The following is a 26,339-nucleotide window of genomic DNA, read 5'->3' as shown; positions in this document are numbered from 1 at the left end:
AAAGAATGAATTATTAAGTTACAAAAAGACAGACACAGTATTAATCAAGTACATTATAAGTAATTTTAAACACAACAGAGAGCGCTCACAATACGAAAATTGATTAAATAATTTACAAGTTCAGGGGTACAGTATGAATTCCATCAGATAACACTTTTCGTTTAGGATAAAAATATGAGAGTCCTTTCTTTGTTTGATCATAGGTAGCGACGCAGTGGTTGATTGTCCGAAATCCTCTAATTGTAGATGTTAAATTGATAATTTCTTCCATCACTCGCCGATATTTTTCCAATGGTCCATTTCCGGTCTCTTCCAATGTTCGTTTGTTCAGTCCTTTGCTGCTGAATTTTTACTTATCCGATTTGGCATCGTAGCAACAATATGTTTTGCTACAGAGACAAATCATTTCAGTACATCTAAATTCTTCCTTGAACAGACCTGATTCACGCTTATCGTGCTTTTTATGTTTATCACAACAAGTTCTAGGGAAGAAATTTTGTACAGCATCAGCTTTGAAAGAATCATCACAATCGTGTTCCCTCAGAGTTTCCCAATCTGCTTTTTTAGATGGACGAATGCAATCGTACAAATTATCGTGCGCTAGAGATAAGTATAAGGAGTCAGTGTCCATTTTTAACTCTTCGAACGTGTCGACATTACAAAATTTATCAAAAAAATTGTAATAAAGCTCCAACATACGTAATTTTGCGTACTGAAGTATAAAAAAGCCGACTACTATCCGTTCACGGTGCTCAATTTTTGATTTTACAAGTTCAATTTCGTATAGTTCTTTTGACACACTGTTAAGTCTCTTAAACAATTTCCCGTTGATAGCTTTGTGTGTCTTTTCCTCGTTCAAGTATTTTGTCTCTGTATGACTGCTTTTGTCCATGATTTGGTAACCATAGGAACTATTCCCTAACAATTTCATTGTTTCTGCTACAACGCTTGATTCAAGATTTTCATCTCCAACTCTTCTAGCATCAACAACCGATTGGACAAAATTGTTGAAGCTTTTTTTGGGTGTGTACTGAACGAAGCGATAAATTTTGGTGTATTTTAGCCCAAGACTAAGGTAAAAGTTGAGTAAAGGTGTTATGACTGTTCCATTCTCCAACTTGAAGCTTGAAATTAACATGCGTTGCGGTTGCTTGAGTAAATTGTTATCAATTGCATAATCCCTCATATAATCACCAATATCTGCTCGACTAACATTAAAGTTTTTAAAGATTGGTGGAAAGTTCGAGAACTTGTATTTCAACCCATCTGGAACTTCGAGATCACACTGAACGTAACCAAATAGTTTATCTTCTCTTATCGTTGTAAGTAGAGATTCTTGAGTCAGAGGTAGCTTGAATGGGAAATTGTTTCTCACGTGAATTTTTACAGATTCATCACCTTTGACAGTTTCCCACCAGTTACATTCCCATATCTCAACAACTTTATATCCTTTGTTTCGCAAATAGTCTCGTCTTAGTTCATCGTATTCCCGTTTCTTTAATCCTTTCTGAGTTCCTCTGACATGCTTGCTCTTGCTTCCTGACATGCACAAAAGTGAAAGTAACAACCCATTGCTTCAAAAATAGTTTTACAGTGAGCACAAAGTCCGTCTACATTAAAACAATCAATATTTTTCTGAGTTCCAGTTGTGTAGTAGCTTTCAATAGTGCAGTTAGGACACTGAGATTGTAGGTACGACATAACCATGTTCTCAAATTTCCTCGATTTATTTTGTCTAGCTTTAAACTTCTGAGAGTCTGAATCAAACTCCCATCTAGTGTTAAGCCCAGTGGGCATTTCTTGACCCATTGAGAAGGGGTAAAGTTGACTGGCGTCTATACCCACAATTGATTTGCCAATGTTTTCTGTGTTTCGAATATAGGTTTGATCCACAATAGCTTTTCTAGTAAACCCAATAGAGGGACCACCGGTCATATCTTCGCGAATTTTATCATGTAAATCATTGTCTGCTTCAACGAAAGGATAGAATTTGCTATTAGTTGATTTGGGTAGACAAATATTTGCTAAATTAGTTAGTGTGCCACCCAGTTTTAACATATCAATCCCTTTGTTATGATAGAATTCCATCAATTTCTGCATCGCTTCTAGTGTCGGGACAACATCTTTGTTATTATACCACCTGACAAAGTCTTGAAAAGTTGTCATTTGTTCGTGCTCCCACACACTTTCCAGGTAATTGTAGTTGTCGAATCCCGAGGGGGCACTACTTTCAACCTAAGTTTTTTCAGAGCCTCCTGTTGGGAAAGTCCACCATTCAACAATTTTGTGAAATCCGTAAATTCTTTTTCTAAGGGATTGTGATCTCTCAACTTACTACAGAAACATTCGTAAGGGGGAAGGAAAGTTACATCCAATTTGTTTGGTGAGTCGAACCATTCATAAGGAAAAAATACTTTGGTCTCATTTGTCTTGTAAGCTTTGAGGAACGAATCTAGTGATGTTGCTCCACCAAGAAAGTTTAGAATATCGAGAAACTGAACATCACCAAATTTAAAGGATACAAAATGATTAGCTTTTTTAATAACCGTTGGTTGAATATCGCGCTCGTGAATGAGGTAGGGTAGTAAATAAGACTTGATAAGATTCAGATCATATTTCCCGCTGTTGAATCCAAATGCAGGTAAAATGCTGACATAACGTTCAAAATGTTGTTGTAGTTCGAGAAGTTGATTTTTCTGAATTTGGAGGAATTGAGTCGACATATCAATTTCTTCTTCTTCGATATATTGAAATTCAAACATTGGAGTACTCTCATCTTTCCTTCCATTTAGCTTCTAGAAAATAGAACTTACTCTGTTTTTAATTGCATTTTCAATTGAGGAACATTTTTGCAACATTTCTGCTTTACTTCTGCTGGCTAGTTCTTCTAATGCTTGAACAAAAGATACAATCAGTGTCTTGGGGTCTCTGTTGCAAAGGAAAATAGGTTCTTGCAATAAATTAGAGGAAATTGACACAGATATTGGTTAATGTTTTCCTATCCAAGTAGTTGTATTGGTATCTTTTAGTTCATTAGATGAAACGCAGATTGATTCGAAGTCAAAAACAGCCAAGTTTTTGAACAGTTTTTGTTCTTCCTCATATCCAAGTTTCTCTCAAAGTGTAAACACTCTTCGGATAAATATGCTGTATCCTATCTTTACAAGATTTCACGTGACGGTGGAAATTACCAGCACGTTTAATAAAGGTATCACAATTAGGACAACGGAATCGTTTGAAGAACGTGTTGATATCATCAACATAGCAAATGTGGTTGTTGTAGCGCAGTAGATTAATGTTGTTCTCGTTCATCTCAAGACTTTTTCTGGCAAGTTCACCTACAAAATCCCCGTCCTCAATGTCAATGTCATAAATGAAAATGTTGTGTTTTATAGCGTTTTCAACAAACACAAGGTGATCCATTGACACTCCTCTAAAGTTAATTGCGTCATGACCAGACTCGTGGAGAAAGTCACTGAATAACTTAGCTGCGTTTGTTTCCAGCTCAGCTGATCCATACAAGTGAACAGCCACAGCTCTAAACAAGCAAAGGTAGTCCTTGTAGGTTTCTCCGTATCCAATCGTAACAAGAAAATTTACATCGCTTCTCCTAAACAACTGTTCAGGTATAGCAGCATCTAAACATCCCATTGGGATATTGTTGAGAAGAGCACAGAAAACTGTTACATTCGTAGTTAGTGCATACCGCCATTTTGTGTTTGCCCTTTCTTGAGCACAAGTCTCAATAAAATCCATTTTCTCTACTCTATCCTGAAGTGAGACTAAGTCTCCCCTAGAACAAAGTAAATGAGACTTTTCAAAGAAGGTGTTGTTCTCATGAGCATAAAAGTATCAATATTTGTCTGTGTCAACATTTCGTAAAATAAATCCCAGAGATAAATTTATTTTTGCAGCGCAGTTAAGCTTTTCAAACACTTCCTTCAGTTTTTCATTAATTTTGCTGGGATCAAATTTCGACAATTTAAAATTGAATACTCTATGTCTCCCATTCTCCATCTCAGTATTGTCAAAGAAGTGTTGACAGGCACTAAGTTCCTGCTGTAACTGTTCGTTGTTCTTATCCAATTCTTCTGATTCTAGTACTTCTTTCAAGCTTTGGCTGGATTTGGTTCCAACTTTGGTCGAAGTTCCGTGTTTCCCTCTCTTATGTTGTTGAAGAGAATAAAAACTTGGAAATTCCTCCAAGCATATAGTGCACACTGTACTAAGCTTCTTTTCTTGAGGAGCGTGGTGCTTAGCAAGGTGGTAGTTCAAGTCCTCTTCTTTGTATAGAAATGTGGACACTTGGGACATTTTAAAGTCCCACTATCACACGATTTTTTGTGTCGAGCCATTTGCTGCTTGACAACCATTTTCAAAGTGAGAAAAAAAGTGACCATTTTTCACCAAACAAAGCGAGAATGAATACAATTTTTGGTTTTTTAGTTAGAATAACTTTTATGACTAATTATTTCCATATAAGGAAAGGACGTAATTTCTATTTTTAGTAACATTACGCCATACGAAATTTCAAGAATTTCCTACAAAGCAGTCACAGTGTTACATTCTACATTGTATTTAAATCGAGAAAACATCCAAAATGTGTAACCTTATTCCTTGGAGGAAAATCGGAAATCTTAAGTTATATTTATTTGTCATATTGCTGATTTGTGTTACTTTTTTTTACAAAACATTACTATTCATCCCAAAACAGACTTCTTAACAAAATCTATCTGTCAGATGTTTGCTCACTTAGAGAATACAAATATTATTGTAAACAAACTAATTTTGTAATTTCACCGATAAAACGCTAAATGTGTTTTTACAATAATATTAAAACATTAGAGAAGAAAACTCCTACTTTAAATGAAGATAACTTATATACAATTGACGTTAACGTGATTATATTACAAACTACAAACCAATCAAATTTTAGTATTAGGAAACTTGTTGTAAAAATTAATGATATCGTTTTGCTTATCTCATTCTCTCTTTTAACATTTTTTTTATTTTAATAGATTAATACGTGAAATTTTACTCATTTGTGAAACATGTTGATCAAAAACCACTTACAAATATTGGAGAAGATTCAAAAGAGAAAAGAAGGTATACCTGATTGATACAAAATTGACGAAATTGATGTAGATTCATACTTTTTTTACAATTTTTTGGACATTTTCACAAAATCCAACAGAATAATCCGATTTTGTAAAGGACTTGAGCATGCAACGTTCTCTGTTAAAAAATTTGAATATGAGGAGTTTATTGCGAAACAGTCTTTCGATTTATCCTCAGAATTTCATGTAAGCAAATACGAATTGTTGTTCATTTTGAACTCCGTCCCCGAACTGTACAGAAGTATTGGAACAGTACAGAAATATTTCACAAACAAACTTTGTTCCTCTCCCAGAACCAATAACAATAACTTCTTCACTACAGAGTGCTTTGTACTTCCATTATTACAACGACTACAATGCAGTGGGAGTACTGATTAGGTTCGGAATTCGTTTACCTAACGCAAATATACAGAAATTTGATTCCAAAAATGGAACATTTTCCGAGATTGATCTGAAATTTGACGAATTGGAAAAAATTTATCAAAGCTTGACTTTTTTGGTAAATTATGTCACTTCATTTCAACTAAAATAGTCCATTTTAGGTAAAAGCATAGTCGGAAACCTGTATGTAGCCTTCACTTCCTACCATGTTGGAAAATTTTACCCAAATTTGGATTTGAATTTCAGTTCGTCCAGAAATTTCAAGCTAAACGTCACTTTTTGTCATAAAATCTTCCATCTTTGGTTACTGTTGTCTGATTGGACAGAGCACACTATATATAGAGGTTGTTGATTTTGACATTATCATTTGATCCAACTTCTCTGAAAACATCATCACTACTTTCTCACATTATATTAACTACTCCTCAACATTTTATCCTGCTATCGAGCTCCAACATTCACTTTCTTCTTGTTAAAAAATACTTACTTTAGTTCTAACTTTTGTTTAAATCTAATTGATATATCGTGTTTCCTTCCTAAAAAGGAACTTTGCAGCTTTATAACTTTCTCTCCACTGATTGCTTTTATCACGTTCTCAACAAGAATCTTTTCATCCATTCTCATCATTTTCTAACAAAAACCTCTTCTATCATTTATTCCAAAATGGAGTTCACCGTTCATAATAATAACCTTCTGTACTCATTTTCTTTTACTGAAGATATTGCTCGGATAGGAGTTCGAGATTTATCAAACGGACTGTATGAGTCTCTGATCACTTTACCCATTACTGTGTGGCACATTATTGAGCACCACTGACAACAGTTTGATACATATCATCAGGGGCAGGTCCCAATCACAGAGAATCAGCTCGGAACTCACGCGAAGGGACACGAAGTTGCTGTTGTCAGTGGACACCACTATCCTCACGTTAATGGATCTGATTTTCCGGCCAACTACGTAGCTGGAAATATTCAGTACATATTTCCTTGGGAGGAAGGGCAAATTCCAAACAGATGGTTCACTACACCAGATGTAGTTGAGGTATCAGGCTCGGAGGTGGAAAATAATCTTCTTCAAATAGCTTCAAGAGCTCATAGTAGAGAACATAGCGAGTTGAGTATCGATACTAGTACCACCACGTCATTTAACGATCTGGAAAACTTTGATCCAGCGCAGTACTATGGATCTACTGACATGTCAACTACACCCTCGATGACAACCCCTTGAATTGAGGAAGGAACAGCTCACAGCCCTACCTTTTTGAGTGATGTACCTAATACCCCAGTCACTGTTCAACCAACTCAACTACCGGGTAGAATTGAGCGACAAAGAGGTTTCGGTAATGAAATTCAGAACTTACCAGAATATGTTATTGAAACTCTTTTTTAATGATTTCTATGTTCAATTTTGTAAACTATTTTGTATTTGTTCGTGAAAATAATAAAGTTTCTGAATACCTTTTGGGTGTTTCGTATTAATTTTACATTTTCAATTTTATAATTTTTTAACTACTTTTTTCAAGTTTTCCAGAATAAAAGATTAACACGAAAGGTTACTTGATAATTTAGGTATTTGGTTATTATTGAAAATTTGCTTTTCGACAATTAAGAAAAATACCGAATTTATTTTTGATATTTAAGAAAATTGTCGAATTTATTTTCGATATTTAACAAAATATGTCGAGAAAAAATTCGATTTTTAAGAAAAAATTACTGTTACAAATCCGATTTTTAAGCTGCAAGAACAGATTCAAAACTTGTCATTTTAAAATTTATGTTTTTTGCTTAAAATCATACCGTAAAACTAAGAAAAATGAGAAAAAAATTGGTTCTATTTTTGACTTTTAACAAAAAATGTTGTGTGCAAATTCGACATTAAACAAACAAATCGACTTCAAATTTTGACTTTTAGAATATACACTAATAATAAAACATTTTAGTACAAACTATTTATTACTTTCTAACTTCAAAGTACAACACGGGGTTATCAATTATTCCATGACCATCTAGTAAACAATCAACAATTTTTATTAATTTACTCTCATACTTTGAGTTCTTAAGTGACTGAATTCGGTTGAAAAAGGATGATCTCAATGTTTGTGTGCTGGCATTTCTTTGCTCAGCTCTCAGTAGATGTCTCTTGAACTTTTTTCTACTCAATCTCTTCTTAGACACGCTGGGTAGTTTTTCAACAAATTTGTTTTCCGAATTATGTTGTACCGCTCTCTTCAATTGGGTGAAAACAAGTCCTGCTTCTTCCTTTGTCTGACCAAAAAACTGATGTTTATATAAGGTGTATAAGCAATCCACTGTCTGATATTGAAAAGATAAATCATCCAATTTTTGGAGTAATTCATTAATGGAAGATGAAATGAGAATTATGTGATAAGAACAATTTTTCAGAGGACAAAAAGTGTAATTGTGAGACGCAACAGAGTATTCACTAGTAAGCAAGTAAGGTTTATAATCCTTAACTGATACGCAAATGAACAAGGCTTTCTCACAAAACTTTTTATAAAAGTCAGGTAAAACTTGACACATAACTGCTGCCATTCTGTAACCAAAGTGATTTTGGAGTGATTTTTTTAAACTACCGTATAAGGAAATAACGCAATTCAGTTCAAACGCAGCGAAAACTTCATTTGAAAAATGACACAGTTCAAGAGACAGCAGCTCAGAAAAATTCGTTGTTTTACTTGTTCTAAATATTTCAAACGCTATTACTCGCTAATGCAACACAGACGTGCTAAACATCAAGATAAATATGCTGCTCTAGTTCAAATGTTTGCTCAACTTAAAATTTCTGGCTTAATTTCCTTATAAGGAATTTTTGCATAGTGACGCAATTGAATTTTCCATATTTGGAAATGAAAGAAGAATAATGACATCATTACCAAATAAAGGTGATCGGAAACAATAGAGGAAGTAAAATTACAAGTCAAATCATTCAATTAATTTCTCTCTGTCACATTAAGTTGATAAAATGTTTCTCTCTAAAGTCTCTCCGTGTTACTCGAGTGCTCCTTCTATGTTTACCGATTCTCAACCTAAAACTGGAACTGATTCGGTTCCATTTTATATAGACTTTGGTTCTAAACCAAAAAGATTTGGGAGATTTACTGTGTCCCAGATTTTTAAAAACGGGCAAAATTATTCCGAACCAACTTTCCAAGTCTTCAAAAAAGATAATTCTGGAACATTTGAGAAGTATCAACAACTTCGAATTGGAGATTACGAATTCAAGAAATTCTGTTTCCTCAAGAACAATATCCTGAATGGGGAATTGGAACTGATTGAACACCGGACTCAATTTGATAAGAACCCATGTATGGAGGATGTGCTGCAACGATGTCACAAAGTCAGAGAGGTCAGCATAGGACGAAATCGACGAATATATGTGACTTTCATTCAATACGTTCAGGAGAATCCAGCCTCCATTTATGTACAGATTCGGCTCTTTTGTCGCAAAGAAAACAATGAGTTCAAGCAGGTGACTTATGTCAGCTACACTTTGGACGAGTTCAAGGAACTGATTCAAAATTTGAATGAATTTTCTAATATTGAACAATGTACATTTCAATAATAATTGTTGTGTGATTTTGTAATATGTCTTTGTCTTCTCTACAATAAATTTTTCATTTTAAAAATCTTTGATCTGAGAATGAGTTGGGATATTGGTTGCTCAAGAAACATTTTTTTGAGTCTCAGAGATAAGTCAAAGGTTTTTCACGTTAGACTTCATTACTAATTTAAAAGATATTCCTATACTGTTCTTGAAGCTCAAAGTTTTCCCAAATTACAAAATTTGGACATAGAGTCCCAAATTTCAGAATTTAAGTGGGTTATTCACAACGGATTACGCAGAACAAGTCTTATATATCGTTCAGATAGACAACAAGTTACCATTTCACAACATCGTTGGAACGGATATCAGTGGAGTTTTCTGACAAATACTGAATTGAAAAAAGAAGAGTACGAGAACTTACTAGAGCATCTACCTACACTTTTATCTTATATTGAAAAGTTTAAGAAAACTTGCATTGACATGGATGAAGGAACGCAAAACGCAAAGTTGATGGATATTGTCCTTCTTGTCAACATATTCAATTGTTACGGAAGCATCCTTTCAATGTTTCCCGAAAATGAAAAACGCAAAAACTGTTTTTTAGCGGCCTGTAAAATTTGGGACAAGAATATAAATTTGGAGGAAATTAACCAAAAATTTCCTCATGGAGGACCTTTTGGTTATGGAAATTCCTTTTTAGACTTCTTCTTTGCTAGATTGAAAGTTTTTCGATTACATGCTATACTACACGATTCTGCTGGAGCGGTGAAAGCAACTACAAACAAAGGTCCAGGATACTGTTACATGTTACCAAATTTTCCAAGCTCATGTTTCTTGGGACATTTAACTGGGTTAATCTTTTGTGTCTTTATTAAATTTTATCATCCTCAAATTTTCAAAATGCTAGACTGCTAATCATTTTTGTAATAATTCAACCTAGAAAAAAGAATGTCTCTCGTTGTGTTTGATATTGAGTGCTTGGAAGGGAAAATTGTCAAGGAGTTGGGTGTTTTCAAGGATGGAATTGTATTGGGATACAGTTTCCTCCCACCCAAAGACTATCTACCTACTTTTCAAGCAAAGTGGAACACTAAAAATTTACATGGGTATAATTGGAACAATGGAAAACTGGAATACACTGAGTTGTCATCAATCATTCACCAACATTGTTCACCTACAACAGAATACTTTGCAAAAGGGTTAGAGAAGTGTAATCTTCTCTCAAATTACTTGTGTAAAGATGTGGAGAATCTAGATGATCTTGGTTGTCCAAAAGTTTCCAAACTTCTCAATGACTCGGATACTGACTGGGATTGTAGCAATTATCCGTATCGACACAAAAAGACATTTCACTGTGCAGAGAAGAAAGCTTATGCTCACGGAACTTGGACTCTGGATTTTTTTGATACCGTATTATATTTGTAATTTCTATTTGTAATTTCTATTTGTATTAGTGATCGTTTTGTAATTTATTATTTTTATTTTACTACTTTTGAAATCAGAGAGAAGTTGCATTCCCAGTTCAAAAAATTGATTTTCCCATAAAAATAAGGTATAAATGACCGAGCATACAGATAACGGTTTAAATTTAGGTAATTTTGTCTTTGATGATAATAACCAGGAACGACAATCGTGGAAATGTTTTGGACAGACTTGTAATAGATCTCTGGTGGTTTTTTTGTCCCAATTTTTTTGTTATTTTGTCAAAATTAGCGTGCTGTATAGTAAGAATAACTCTTGCCGAAACCTGTGAAGAAACAACAGTTTGGATTGCTATCTTATCTAGTACAGTCGGTTATATTTTACCTTCTCCTAAATAATGAACAAAATAATTTCTACTAAGGAACGCATTTTTATTTCATTGGTGGGACCAAGCGGGTCTGGAAAATCTCATCTTATCCATGATTGGCTAATTATTGGAACTTTTCAAACCGATTTTGATAAAATTTAATATTTTTATCAACATTATCAATCACTTTACGGTCTAACGTCCAAAAACATTAAGAACATTCATTTTATTCAAGGAGTTGACTTTGAGTTCATTCAGAGTCTACCCAATAATGGAACAAAGTATTTGCTGATTTTTGATGATTCTTGTGAGGAAATCTCAAGCTCAAAGAATTTGTCAAAATCGCGACACCTTGAAGACACAAAGGACTTAGTACAATATATATAAAGCATAATCTTTTTCATCAGAGTAGGTTGGGAAGAGATATTGAGTTACAAAATACTCATATAGTTTTATTCAAGTCTCCTAGAGATGCTCTCCAGATTAACACTCTTAAAAACAGCTCGGGTTAGGATCACAATTAAAAGATTGGTATTTAATCGCTACTTCAATCCCGTATGGTCACTTACTCATTGATCTGACTCCGAAAACATTCGACTCTCTTAGATTTTGAACAAACAGTGGTTCTATTCCCACTAGTTTTTTTCTCCCTAAAACGAAACAAGAGATTACTTTTTTGGACGATGAACACACAACATCTCTCTACGCTGATAACGTTCCAAACGTATTCCCAGAACTTCAAGAAAACCTTCCTAAAAAATTGTCCAAAAGATTTCATTCAGTTTCTAAACGAATGCATAGTAAGCCTTCTCGGGGGACAACTACAGGAATTACAAAAACAAGACGTAATAAAGTACAGAGACAAAATTCATCAACTCGTGCTAAAAAGAACCGGAATAAATAAAAGAAGAGCAATTTTAAGTTCACGAAAAGGATTAGAGCTCATATCAATTTTGACACCATCTATCATTAATCAATTGTCTTGAAATGGAACAGTTTGTTTTGATTCCTCAACACCTTTACGAACAAAAATGCAAATTAGAAGTTAAAAAGTTGGACACTTTTGAGCAGAAGCCAGTTTCTGTCCCAACACATTTGAACCCTAATTACAAGGAAATCGGCAACAAAACCAGATCTTTAAAGAACGAATCAATTGTAGATCAAATTTGAATTCACCGCGAGTCAACCTATCTCTCAACGACACAATTTTATTGGATGGAAGAGACACAGAAGTACCTTTTGCAGATTTTTTTTGCATTAAAAAGAAAGAACGTTGATTTTCCCGACATATATTACACAATACTTGATGCTACCGGAATAAATCCGCAAAAAGTAATAAACAAAGATGCCAAAAGCAAAGACAGAGGGAGCTGGATTCCTTTCAAAATCTGAAAAAGCCAAGCTACAAAGGCTGTATAGAGATGGAAAAGCCGCATATGGATCAATTAAAAATCTACAAAAGGCAAGTGGGTTATCCAAAAAAAAGTTGCCTACTTTCTGCACAGCAAAGATTCCTACACAAAGTATCGTCATGCAACAGGACATTTCAAAAGATTACCAGCCTTTGCTAAGCGAATCAATGAGATCTGGTGTCTCGATCTAGCTTTTATGGATAAATTATCGGATAGTAATAATGGAGTGAAGTATTTATTAGTATGTGTTGACGTCTTTTCTTGCTTTGTTCATCTGCAACCAATGAAGTCAAAGTACTCTACCGATGCAGTTGCAGCTTTCAAAAAAATGTTGCGTAAAAAGTATGCCAGCGAAAGTATGGGTTGATCAGGGAACAGATTTTAGCGGCGAGTTTCGAAAGTTTTGTACGGACAAGAAAATCAAAATTTACTCTACTAGAAGTGAAACAAAAACTGCTGTAGCAGAACGAGCTATAAAATCTCTGAAAAACATTATTTATCGCTATATGGAAGAAAATGGTGACAAATGAGAAAAATGGATTCCTTTCTCAAAACTATGAACACAAGAGTTAATCGCTCAACAGGTAAAGCTCCAAAAAATGTAACAAACAACGACTTTTTGTCAATTTTTTACAGAAACCCAATTAACCAATATAATCGAACCTCGTTTTAAAGCGGGTGAAAATGTTCGGATATCAAAAAAAGATATTCCATTCAGAAAAGGTTATAAATCTCAGTTCACAAATAAAATATTCAAAATTGTTAAAGTTGCTACCTTTAAACCAACAACCTATAACCTTTTTGGAGAACAAGGTGATGAAAATCTAGGTAAATTTTATGAACAAGAGCTTTCAAAGTGTATCATTTAAAGATGAGTTCTTTCACTGTTGAGTTGGTTTCCAATGCGTCGTTTGATTGTTAACCAAACAATACACTAAGTTCTTTCACGAATTTTCTACCTGAACAAATTAGTCTTGATGGAGAATGGAAGGTAGCGATAACAGAACTGTCGTATCCTTCCTTGTACCAAAACATAACAGAGGGTAAACTCTTCTATCTAGATGAAGCAACGCCAGATACAAAACCATCGGATTATTACACACTTGATCCAGGTCTATACCCCTCGATCTCTGATATTGTCAATGAAATGAACAAAAAAATTCAGGAACGTGAAAAATATGAAAAAAACACCAATCAAGTTAAACTTTAACAAAATTACTCAGCGAATATCTTGGAGTCTTCCGAATCAGAACTCTTTACTTGTCATTTTTAGTGCCGATCTTTGCCATGTCTTTGGATGCGAAGAAGCTGTTTATGGTATGGGTGTTTTCATGAGTGGTGCTGGTCCACATTTTCCCAAGTTCCCTTATGACATTGCACGAATACACACCTTAATGATATATAGTGATATTGTTGAATACAATATAGTGGGTGATACAAAAGCTGCTCTTTTACGATGCATTCCGTTTATATCAAAAGTTAAGAATGGAGATATCATCTCAACGGGACAATACATGAATTATCAAAATTTTACAAACTTACAATTTAAAAAAATTCTAAAAAACTCATTCCTCAGCATAAAACTCGAGCTCCCGGACTCTTATGGTGAAAAAGTTCCTTTCAACTCTGTTGGTGTAACAAGAGCGGTACTAATGTTTAGAAAAACTTCTAACAATCATTTTTAGATTTAAAGTTGTAGAAAATGGTTGCTGATAGTGATTTACCGTATTTTCGTGGTTATTCAAGACAGAGGGGAAGAGGATTCGGAGCATTAGCACAAACAATTGGGAGGACAGCTATTCCATTCTTGAGGAGATATGTTGTCCCAGCAGCAGAAAGAGTTGGTGCTGATTTGCTTGATATAGCTGCACCAGAAATTAGAAATGTTCTAACTGGAAAGAAAAAATTCAAATCTGTGGCTGCAGATGTTAGAAAACAAACATTACGTAAACAGCTAGGTGGTGGAAAAATTAGGAAACGTCGCATTATTCGAAGAACTCCCCCAAAAACCAGTCGTCGTCGTCGTCGTCGAAATAGAAGAGATATTTTTTCTAAGCTAAAATGAATACTAGATCAACAAACGATAGCAACCTTCGTTATGGTCACTTTACGAACTCTTGCTTGGAGATTTTTGACAAAATTCCTGTTTTGGAACCAATTGAATCTTCTCACGTTCAAGAAGTTTATCCCAGTACTTCATTGGATGAAAGCAGCATTGAGTTCTAGTTTGAAACAGATAGAAGCATATATCTTGATATGAGAGATATTCACCTTCAAATCAAAGTAGGTTTACAAAAGGGAAGATTGTTTGATGACTTTATGAAAAAAGACGAACATGGAAAAGGAGATATGGGAATGTCTTTCAAAGATGATGATTTACATTATCTAACTCATGTCAACAATTTATTGCACTCGCTCTTCTCCAACTGTGAGGTGTATCTGAACAATCAACAGGTTTACAACTCAAATGGTCTCTATGGACACAAAGCTTTAATTTCCAATGAACTTAACGCTTCCACAAGAAATAATGAAGGTATTTTGGCTTGTCATGGATATGAATTTGAAAAAGAACCCAGCGATTTTGAGAAAAGCCCTTTTATAGATCGAGAGGAAGCACTTTTGCTGAAAAATGGAACTACTTATTACGGTAAATTAGCAATTGATTTGTTCCAATGTGAAAAGTTACTGCTACCAAATACAAAAGTTAGACTGAAATTGATTCGTGCAAGACCCAATTTTTACATGATCTCCTACAATCCTCACGTCTCCCTTAAAGTTCTTGACCGTTCCCTGTTTACAAGACGTGTTGTTGTTAACGAAGTGTATCACCAGACTATCAAATATCAATTAACTCATCAACCTGCTTGTTACAACTTTATGGAAACAATTGCACGCACATTTATTATTCCTTCAGGACAGAACCAGTTTATTCAGGAAAATGTTTTTAACAATTCTCCAATCAGAAGAATAGCTATTGCGATGAACACAAATCCAGCATTCACAGGACATTTTCAAGAAAATCCTTTCCATTATCAGAATTTTGGTTTACGGGAACTAAGAATTGTTCGAGGAGGTAGAGCTATAGTATCAGTTGATACAAGCAATGACTGTAGGGCATATGTAACAACAATGAAAGCAACGAACTTTAACGAAGAGATTCCCGCGTTACCACATAATCTTTTTCAGAACCATTACGTACTTGTATTTGATCTCACTTCACTTCAAGATGCTGGAGAAAATATTCATTATCCTGAGCTCAGCGGTGAAAGTATCCGATTAGAAATGTTTTTCGATCGCCCGCTAAGAAGCGTGACAGAATTAATTGTTCTAGGAGAAAGGATGTCCACTGTTAAAATTGATCAGTTCGGAACGATTGCTAAAAATGTCTGAAGATTTTTGCGTTAACGAAAACTTTTTTCATATTTTTTTCAGTTTTTTATGGGTTCTACATCATTGCTTTCTGCATTGGAACATTTTTGGGTTATATATTATCGTCACCCAGTTGCCATTCTCTTCACCAAATAATTTCTTAAAATGGACGTTAACTGGGGGCGAACTAATTCAAACTTTTTTGTTTACGTTCCTCTCCTAATTTTTCTGGTACTTTTTTTATAATTATTTTATTCTACCCCAACTCCCATAACAAATCTGTTGACAAGACTAAAAAGACAAGCAAAGTTTTATTAGAGCAAGGTAAAAAGTCCAATGATTGTTGCTTTTTTGAAGAGAATGAGTCTTTCCAGCTTGACTGTACAGTTAAAAATCCGTGTGCTAATGGTACTTGCGAAATAAAGCAGAGAAAAATTGTTTGTCATGGATAACACTTCCCTGAGACAGATAATTGAACGAATCCCAGAACTCAAATACCGCTATATTGGATCGTTTCCAGCAGATTGTGTTCCAAGACTACCCACATTCAGCTTTGCTCTCATCAACACTTCTCCGAGCAGTGAAGCTGGAGAGCATTGGATAATGGTTGCTCGACTCAATCGAACTTATTACTTTGCTGATTCTTTGGCTCGTCCAATCACAAAATACAAATTTTTGAATAAAAAGTATCAGAAAAAGATACAACAGCCAGTACAGAAAACTGATAATTTGTGTGGATTTTACACAATATTTGCAGCATTTCAACTATTTAAATTTTTTCAAACAAAACTGAACAATGTTCATGATGTTCATGTTTTAAACTTTATAAATAATTATACGTGAATTTGATAAATTTAATGTAAAATAAGTCGAAGTGTAATAAAGTCGACAGTAATTTTTTTCTAAATTCCTTAATTCTTCGTAAGTTACTCAAATTTTTGTTGTCGACTTTATTAACTACTCGGCTAAATGTACTTTAGTACTCTTTCTTTTGTACTATCAGCATGTAAACGTTTGATTAATTTTGTATTTGCATGTGCTTAATTTGTACTGTGTCTGTTATTTTGTACTTTTTAATTCAATTTTTTTCTTTCATTTAACATTTTTCCATGTTATGAGCGCGTAAATCTCCACTAGTACTGTGACAATGCCAGATCAGCAAGAGGTAGTTTCGATCTACCAACCTCTGGGTTATGAGCCCAGCACGCTTCCGCTGCGCCATCTTGCTATTTAGGGTCGGCTATACCTAATCTTAATACATTGCGGCGGCTATACCTAATCTTAATACATTCCGGCGGCTATACCTAATCTTAATACATTGCAGCTGCTATACCTAATCTTAATACATTGCGGCGGCTATACCTAATCGTAATACATTGCGGCGGCTATACCTAATCTTAATACATTGCGGCGGCTATACCTAATCTTAATACATTGCGGCGGCTATACCTAATCTTAATACATTGCGGCGGCTATACCTAATATTAATACATTGCGGCGGCTATACCTAATCTTAATACATTGCGGCGGCTATACCTAATCTTAATACATTGCGACGGCTATACCTAATCTTAATACATTGCCGCGGCTATACCTAATCTTAATACATTGCGGCGGCTATACCTAATCTTAATACATTGCGGCGGCTATACCTAATCTTAATACATTGCGGCCGCTATACCTAATCTTAATACATTGCGGCGGCTATACCTAATCTTAATACATTGCGGCGGCTATACCTAATCTTAATACATTGCGGCGGCTATACCTAATCTTAATACATTGCGGTGGCTATACCTAATCTTAATACATTGCGGCGGCTATACCTAATCTTAATACTTTGCGGCGGCTATACCTAATCTTAATACATTGCGGCGGCTATACCTAATCTTAATACATTGCGGTGGCTATACCTATTCTTAATACATTGCGGCGGCTATACCTAATCCTAATACATTGCTGTGGTTAAACCAAAAAATGTTGAAATTTACTGCGAGGGAAATTATCCGTTAATGCGCGCTGCCTGTACAATTCCCCGCCTGTACGTACGCGCTGAATGTACAATTCCCTGCGCGCTGCATGTATAATTCCCTGCTAATCCCTACATGACCTCTAAAATCACGTGACAAGTGGCTCCGGAAAATCACCCTGGTCTGCTCCTGCCTTACTACTCACCCCCTGGAACACCCCTAGATTTATCCCCAATCTTAATACATTGCGGAGGATATTCCTAATCTTAATACATGGCGGCCGCTAATCTTAATACGTGGCGCCCGCTAATCTTAATTTGTGGCGCCGCTATAACCTATCTTAATACATGTACGCCGCCTATACCCTATCTTAATACATTAGTGTAGACCCCCTCTCAAAAATAACTCCTATACCCTATCTTAATACATGGGGTCTACACCCCCCCCCCCCCCGGGGGAGCCTTGCTCACCCTATTACTACTGTCGTTCAGGTTAATTTAGCAATGAGGTAAATTGGCTATGTTGGCATTGGGTAAAATAAAACTGGGCAAAATGTCCTGACACCTGTTTTTGCACCAATAAAGAAACATTTATTAAAGCCACAGCTCCTGAATTAAATTCTGCCGCCTGTCATTTGAGAGCAATTTTTCGGACGTTTATGTTTAATAGGTTATTGCATAGTATAGCGCTGAGGGCGGGCTGGGGGAGTTAAAGAAAAATATTGATTTCCTCCTTATAATGTTATGACGTTTAAAATGTCTGGCCTTTCCTCAGTGGAACTGTTGAGCAGCAAAAATCATTTTGGTAAGAAATCAAAATTTATAACAGCAAAAATTGTTTTAGCTAACAAAGATCAAGAGGCACTAAGATATTTTTTTTTGAAATTAAACATCTTATAATTAAAAATTATATAAAAAGTGGGTAATTATATTCAAATTATTCTGGTGATAAACAATGTTTTCGACGTTTTCACCAATTTCTGAGACCTAATTTCATAAAAACTGATGTTTGCAGTATTTAATTGATCCAAGGAAAAATTAAGCGCTCTAAGATTGTTTAAGCTACCAGTGGTACCAGAAGACAGTCCAGAACATGGCACTGGATGATATAGGACTGGGAATTACAATATGCGAGATGGCAAGAGCGTCTTCAGGTGACCTTGTAATGTTCAATAGAGGTGGGAAATGTTTCAACGGCCGCAACTATGTCCAGAACCAGTTGGAACGTCACTTGAGGCTACAGAAGCGCTGGATATCTAACCAATTGAAGTTTATGACTTATTTTGAAACGTGTGTCAACCACAGAAATGGAATAATGTCGGGTACTCCCATTGACGACCTGCTGTCTGGTATCTGTTTTATATCCCCGTGGAAACGTTTCCATTTTCATTAGAAATCGGTGTTAACAAGCAATTGCGCTTTCGGATCTATTATGTTTCCCCCCCCCCCCCCCTGAGCTTAGTGAGAACAAATTTTTGATGACCCCAGACGCACGTGCTATTTTATTAGTAACGTGCTATATAACAACATAGAATTTGTAACGGGGGGTCATAAAAACACTGGGGGGGGGGAACAGAATAGATCCGCGCTTTCTTCTTAAGTTTGCTGGGCTTCCTGGACTGTGGGTCCCTTTGAATTTCACTTTGATTGATCTCAATCGCAAATTAGTATAACCAGATGTTCTATCCTGGACCCGTGAAAATGTTACCCTTTTCATTATAAATCTGCGTTAGCAAGCATAGCACTTTCTTCGTAGGCGTTTGTGAGTCCGTAGGCTCTGAAATTCTGTACCTAGGAATCCTAGGTTAGTAACATTTTCTTATATCAATGAAAACCATTAATTTCGATTTTTTACATAAACCAAGACTCCTACGTGGCAATATCTACATTTAATGTTTGTTTCTAGGGTTTTTCATTTAAAAAACTGACCATTTCTGTCTTTTTTTCATTCTTAATCTGTTCATTTATTACCTCTAACTCTCAATAACAAAGAGTTTATAAGAACCTAAGTGAGCCGTCGCTGTTCAGAGGAGACAGAAAACAACTGCCTGAAATAATGTGCAAGTTTTCCTAATTTCTATCCCCCTGGAGATTTCTTGGTCTAAAATAACTAGATGATAAACGTAATGATGTATCTCAGCTAAACAAAAGACAGCTTTTAATATCTTGAAGCATCACGTTCTTCTATGATTCGACTGAAAATATCCTAATTGAATTTTCTTGAATTACCCTCAAACAAAACTTCTATCGGCTGTTTTTGTCTTTCTTAATGCATTTTGCCACTTAGCCTTTTTTGGTCACCATGATTTAGTTTTGTCCTCAAGACTCGGGCATACGTGTTTACAAGCGAAGGCAATAAGTAACAGAGAAAACTTATTTTTAGCGCCATTTAAGCTGAAAACTTTACGTGAATAACCGCAGGTTCGGCAAAAAACTGTTGAAGACGCCTAGAATATGGAATAAAAATAAATTTTGTGAAGACTTTTCCACTGAAAAAAAATTTGGATCTTTTCCGTTTGCGCACCCAAGCATAGTGGGCGCATATTATTTGCATCCCCCCAGACGCCGTGCCACATTTTTACATAACGATTCACTATCTAATGCCACGTACCGTGTAGTGGGGGGACGCATAACGTACTGGGGGGCACAAACGGAAAAGATCCAAAAATTTGTTCAAATTTCAATAAAGTTGTTTGTTGAGATTTTTCAATTTATTTTTTTCTGACGTATCCAGATTTGCACGAACAGGTTATTTAAGGGTTTGCAAATGCGTCAAATCAGATACTTCAAGTGATTTTTTAATTGCTCTCAAACGAAGTTTGTAGCAATTATATTAGTCCTGTCGGTCTTTTTATGCGATTTTTCGCTTGACCAATTTTTCGTCTGACGCTTTTGACTTTTTGTCCTCAAAAACGGGATAAACAGGTAGCACCCAGCGGCCATTAAGTGCTCTTAGAAATTTTCAGCTCTGTTTGAGCTCAAATTGTTTTGGAGATTTATACTTATGGTGTGAAGTGCGGAAGAGACGTTGAAGACACCCCCACTGTTGAAGACACGTAATTTTATACTAATTTGAAATATTTTTTTCAAGCCCTTTGAAAGTTTTTGTCATTTTTCGAGTTCTTTCAGCCCTAGTTGTCGAAGAACCTCCTCTAGGTTTTTATAATAGGTTATTCCAAAGTTTCTAGTGGTAATGTAATGGCTTAACATTTTAACAATACGAATTTTAGCATTTCTTTGACAAAAAGTGCAAATTTTTTCAATTTTTTTTACATTCAGTTTTCATTATTCAAGTTTTTACAGACCCAGGGGCCAGAAAACCTCCAATTAAGCTAAGGCTAGCCTCACTAAACTGCGTCTAGCTACTGACAAAGCCAACCGCTCGCCGGTCGTTTGAGATCAATTCGCCCGACGTTAGTCGGTTATGTTTTCAGGTGCTTTTATTTTGACGACCATAAAGCTTTCCCAACTGAAGCAGCATCTTAAGCATGAGACTTTTGGGCGTTTTCAATCATTTGTTAAAGGTGCAATAAAAACAACTTTTGAGCTCTTGAGTCCAAAAAAATCCAATTGTTTTCTTAGCGGCGAAACCATTGCCTGGTGTACAAATTGCAGTGAAAGAACAGCTTAGTGGTAGTTTCCAACAAGCTGAGAATTTTTTGTGCAGACGCTACACAACTTTTTTTTCTATAAACGCTTGGTGATTTTAATCGAAACGGTTGGGGTGTTGAGCATTTAAACGCTTGTTTAGTTTGTTCTCCTAATATGTTTTACCATTCTGCAGTTTGGAGCTTATTTAAGCTGAAATTTGTTTTAAAAAATAGACTGTGGATTTAATTTCTTTATTTTAAGTTTCCGTAAAAAACACTTGCTTTCTGTCAAAAGTTCGCGTTTGCGGCTGCTGAATTTATATAGTAAACAAATGTGCAGTTAATAACAATGAAAATTGGGGACTTCTCTTGAAATACATTGAAATAATAGGGAACTACACATCTTTAAATTTTAAATGCTCTCTTCTTTTGCAAAATTTTTGCTTGACCGTTTTGAATTTTCGAGTAATTTTTATGGTTTTTTCCAATTCAAATTTTTTTAGAGGTTATTGTGGTATATAACGACGGCTTTTTGAAGCTCCGCTTAATGATATTAGTCACGTCTCCCGACTGAAATAGGCTGCAATAGTTTTGCCCCCCCTAGTCGTTCGAGAGCAATTCTTCCAAGGATCGTCGATTTTGTTTGTATTCTTTTTCTGTATGTATATATATATATATATATATATATATATATATATATATATATTTTCTCCAGTCTGAATATTTTTTCATTGCATTTACTCATGTTGAGGTTTTCATATTTTTTATATGATGACGTACGTAAATGTTTAATTGGCTAATTTTTTCTGAAATAAATAAATATTTCTTGTTATATAATTTTTGCTTTCGTCTTTTCTGAGTTTTTATTGTTTACTGTGTCGTTTGTCGTGTGGTTATTCACGCACCATTTAACAAAAATGGCAAATGTACGAAATCATTCAAAAATTTGCACAAATGATGTGAAAGAAAATGAACGTTTATATGAACAATGACTCTTAAAAATGGTTTTTTACAGCAATAGGTTAGGTTTTTTTCTATTTAATCACATCTGGTGAATAAAATTAGTTTTAACATTCTTTTTAAAATCCGTTTTATATCTGATTATCCGATTACTAATTCTTGTTACTAAGATTCATGATAACCTACTTGTTACTAATTAAGTAATTCAAAATTGGCTTCTAAAATTCTTGATAGTTTACGTCTGGTTACTAAGATTTCTTTGTAATATCTTTGTTATATCTAGTTACTAAAGTCTGTTTACCAAGATTATTGGTAACATTCTTGGTGTATTTGGTTACTTTAGTCTGGTTACTGACATTCTTCATAGTCCCGATATATACCTCCGTACACGATTCTTGCTAATCATTCCAAGTAAAAATTGGTATATGGAATCTTGGAAACGATACTCATAGTATCACTGAAATCTTAATAAAAAATATTGAGGCCTTAAATAAAATAGAAGGAACCTTAAAATTTTCGAAATGTCAACTTTTCCCAATGATTGCTTGATTTGTGAAAAACTTAGAAGTCCAAAGTCAGAGATAATTATTAATTGCTCTTGAACGAAGTTCATAGCAATTATTGTAAACGTGTGTGCCTAAAAGTGTTCTCCTGGAGTATTAAATGCATAAATGAATTTCGATATTAACTTCTAAATGTAAAAGAGCAAGTTTCTTTTTTTCTAATCAATACTCTGGAAACAATTTATTATTATTATTATTATTATTATTATTATTATTATTATTATTATTATTATTATTATTATTATTATTATTATTATTTTTATGCAAAATTTTTGCTTGACAGTTTTGACTTTTCGAGTGACTTTTACGCCCTTGACTTTTTGCGTTTCGCGTGATCTAAAATTCTCCGAAACTGGTGCCATTTTTCACTTTAAATTTTAATAGTGGCATAAGTTAACCTCTATTTGAAGCCCATTATTGAACTTCTTAGTCCCATTTAGCCCCCCCCCCCCGACTGAAGCAGGCTGCAGTTGATTAGAGCTCCCACTAGTCGTTCAAGAGCAATTCTTCAGACGTTTAGTCGGTTATGTTTACATTAGTGGTTGAAGTTTCTGGGGGAAAGAAAACAGATTCTGCTATAAGACTATTTGAAAGAAGCTTTGCAGTTAGAAGATACCATTACTGTTATTGTCTCTGACCATGGAAATGGAATGGCTGATTTGGTGTTGAACCAATTCCCATTTGGTCACATTCAGAGATTCCACCCGTTTTTAATGGTTATCCCACCCACAAATTGGACACATTTCTTCACGCGGGAAGAGATGGACAATCTAAAGGTAACTCGGAATTAGACCTCGACTAAGGAAAAGGCCCGAAAAATCTCACCTTTTTGATATATTGATTTAACTCAAACATCTGATTAGATTTAATATTGGTTAAAGCCGCGCACTGCTAATATATAAGCGAGGAGATACTCTTTCAAACCCGTGTCGAAATTACCCCCCTGATTACCCCCCAAACTGATTTAAGAGTAGGGCGTAACTGTCTATGGGGGGGTAAATTTATACAAGATTAGGGGATACGCGATGCTTAGATATAAGGGAGGAGACACTGCTTCGATTATCAGTATGTCTGTATAAGAAGGTGATTGTGTGACTGTATTTTACTTTTTTTGGACTCTGTTGTATATCAGTTAATTTGACTGTCGTCAGGAACGCTGCATGATGTGTAACCCAAGTGGCAAAATTTTGAATAAAAAATATGGCAAAATTTTGAATAGAAAATTATTTGCAGTGTCAAAAAATTTTGAATAAAAAGGGGTAAAATTTTGAATAATGTGACAAAATTTTGAATAAAAAGTGGCAGCAAAATTTTGAACTTTTTATTCAAAAGTGGCAAAATTTTGAATACAAAATTATTTGCAGAAGGTTATATTAATATGAAAAGAAGAGAAAGAGAAAATCGCTTCCCAAAGAAAAATTACTATCGTTAATAGTTGCCCTATATTGAGACTTAGTGACCATAGCAACGTAACCAAACGGATATTTTTATAAACATTTGGTCATTTGATCAACCCGGGTCTAAGTTTGGACTAAGTTTGCTCAACCCGGGTTATGCTGAGAAAAAGTAGTCATATACAATTTTTTGTAAGCAATTTTATCGCGAAAAATTTCTTGTCTCGATCAAAAGTTTTTTCAAGTTGAGATTGACACGGTTTTTGTGGGTGAGCGAGGTTTTTCCACAGTCGAGGTTTAAACTAGATAAATCAAAGGCGTCTAGTCACAATGCGGGAGCTGCATTACCTCGTCTCAAAGTTCACGATGCCTGACAGGAGAGATGAGAATGGTAAGTTACCCAATCTTTTAACTGTTCTACTCTTCGAACCCTTAGTTGATGGAGTTTTGAGATTTTTTGAAGAGCTTGGTTTACTGAATATTCTTCGACTGGTTAAAAAAATCTTAAAGAGTATATTTGAAAAACTTTACTGCCAACACAATTAGATTTAGGCCAAATATTAATAAATTAGCTCTAAGTACGTCACTAAAATCAGCAATGTATGCAAATAAAACTTTCGTTTTAACGGCATTTCTTTGAACGCACGTCTATTTCTGACTATCCGAATTCTTCGAGCTTAGCTATTGTAAAGATTAAGACAAAATATTGAAAAAAACACAAGAAGACAAAAATTTCAAGCTATTAGAATTAAAGACTCTTAACAGTCCCCTAAACAAAAGTTGTTGACTATACACTAAAAAAAGTTCAGGTAAATTTACCTGAAACGGGTTCAGGTATTCGGAAGTTAAGGTGAAATTCAGGTGTAAAAGCACCTGAAACACACCTGAAGTGTAGTTCAGGTAAATTTTTAACTGAAAGAGTTCAGGTGAGATTACCTGAAAATAGTTTTTGAATGCGTTCAGCAAGGAAACGACAAAAAATCCTCGGATAAACCATGATTAAAACACAACAAAAACCACGTTTTAGTAGACAAATTTATTAAGCAATGTCGTGGCGTCGTTTTTCAAGTTTGGCAAAGTTGCGTTTAAGTTTAACATAAAGCTTTCCCAATCTTCAGTCCTACTGTTGTTTCTAACTCAAACAATAGTTTCCTAAACCAATAGGGGTCTCTGAGGTGAACACCAATAGTGAAGTTTCAGAATAATGGTTTTAAGAAATAAATAAATTTCAATAAATTTGGTAAACAGCTCTTGAAACAATTTGAGCAAGCGCCATTAATTCTCCTATTTTACTGTATTGGATGAAATTACAATAATTACAATAATTAAAATTTGCAAACGGCAAAATGCATTTGAAAAATTTAATACCGTAAGTATCTCAAATGTATGAAACAATACGCAAACTGCTGCTTTCCATCGAAAAGCAATAATTTCCGTTATTTCCGTTTATTTTTGAGAAGCTGCTCAATCTACAAAAAATCTTGCACGCTAACTACAACAAAAGGTATAGGTACTTATTCTGTTTTCATGTATTTTCATGAAAATAACATAGCATATTAAATTTCTTGGTATCGAATCGAAACATCACCACATTTAAAACTAAAACATACATAAACTGCTCTATATATACGCAGACAAGCTAGCAATATAGCGGTGGAATATCCAGGGTCAAATGCAATGAACTACATAAGATTACTCAATCATCATAAACAGGAACACAAATTTAGGCTAACGCGAATATCAAATACGTACTAGTATTTGAAACATGATGTGTGTACCACATTTCCCCCTCTGGAGAAAAAGTTAATGACAATAAAAATATAAAATAATTTTTACTACAAAATTTAAAGTATTTAAAGTGAGAGATCGGAGTGAATTTAGAGTGGAATTTATTTCAAATTTTTAGGTAATTGATGACAAAAAATGTTAAGTAAAGTAAATGTTTACTCGACGAGCCTGTGTTTCACTAGTATTTTAATGCTTTGAAATTATCTACGCAAATAACACTATGCAAATTGAACTATAATTGTAGAGTTGATAATGTTCATAAGAGAAGGGTGGGGAATTATATTTAAGGTTTAACCCAATCACCGGGTGACAATTTAGTGTGTTTTTCAAACGGTTATGCTAATGTGTTGTTTTTCAACTAAACTTTACTTTGTTGTTCAGCAGTGATATTTTTGATTAGAAGAAAGTGCCCTCTAGTGTGTCATGTTGTTCTGGTTCCACCG

At 34.7% G+C, this 26,339-nt stretch overlaps 2 protein-coding genes across 3 annotated transcripts in view; one reads left to right on the top strand and one right to left on the bottom strand.

Annotated features, from left to right (window-relative positions):
• The window catches only part of LOC142337492 (N-alpha-acetyltransferase 16, NatA auxiliary subunit-like), a 444,167-nt gene that overhangs the window by 221,073 nt on the left and 196,755 nt on the right, over positions 1 to 26,339 (bottom strand). The window lies entirely within an intron of this gene.
• LOC142338007 (uncharacterized) overlaps positions 1 to 26,339 on the top strand; it is a 71,019-nt gene that overhangs the window by 32,069 nt on the left and 12,611 nt on the right. Inside the window, exons 4-6 of the mRNA XM_075387641.1 lie at positions 18,664 to 18,950; positions 23,324 to 23,490; positions 24,415 to 24,499. Of these exons, the coding sequence (XP_075243756.1) occupies positions 18,664 to 18,950; positions 23,324 to 23,490; positions 24,415 to 24,499 (539 nt within the window). The remainder of the gene's footprint in view (positions 1 to 18,663; positions 18,951 to 23,323; positions 23,491 to 24,414; positions 24,500 to 26,339) is intronic.

Source organism: Convolutriloba macropyga, chromosome 4, assembly GCF_964194025.1.
Source record: "Convolutriloba macropyga chromosome 4, txConMacr16.3, whole genome shotgun sequence".
NCBI lineage: Eukaryota > Metazoa > Xenacoelomorpha > Acoela > Convolutidae > Convolutriloba > Convolutriloba macropyga.
Note: the sequence above shows the minus strand (reverse complement) of the source record. Positions and strands in the feature narration are given on the sequence as shown.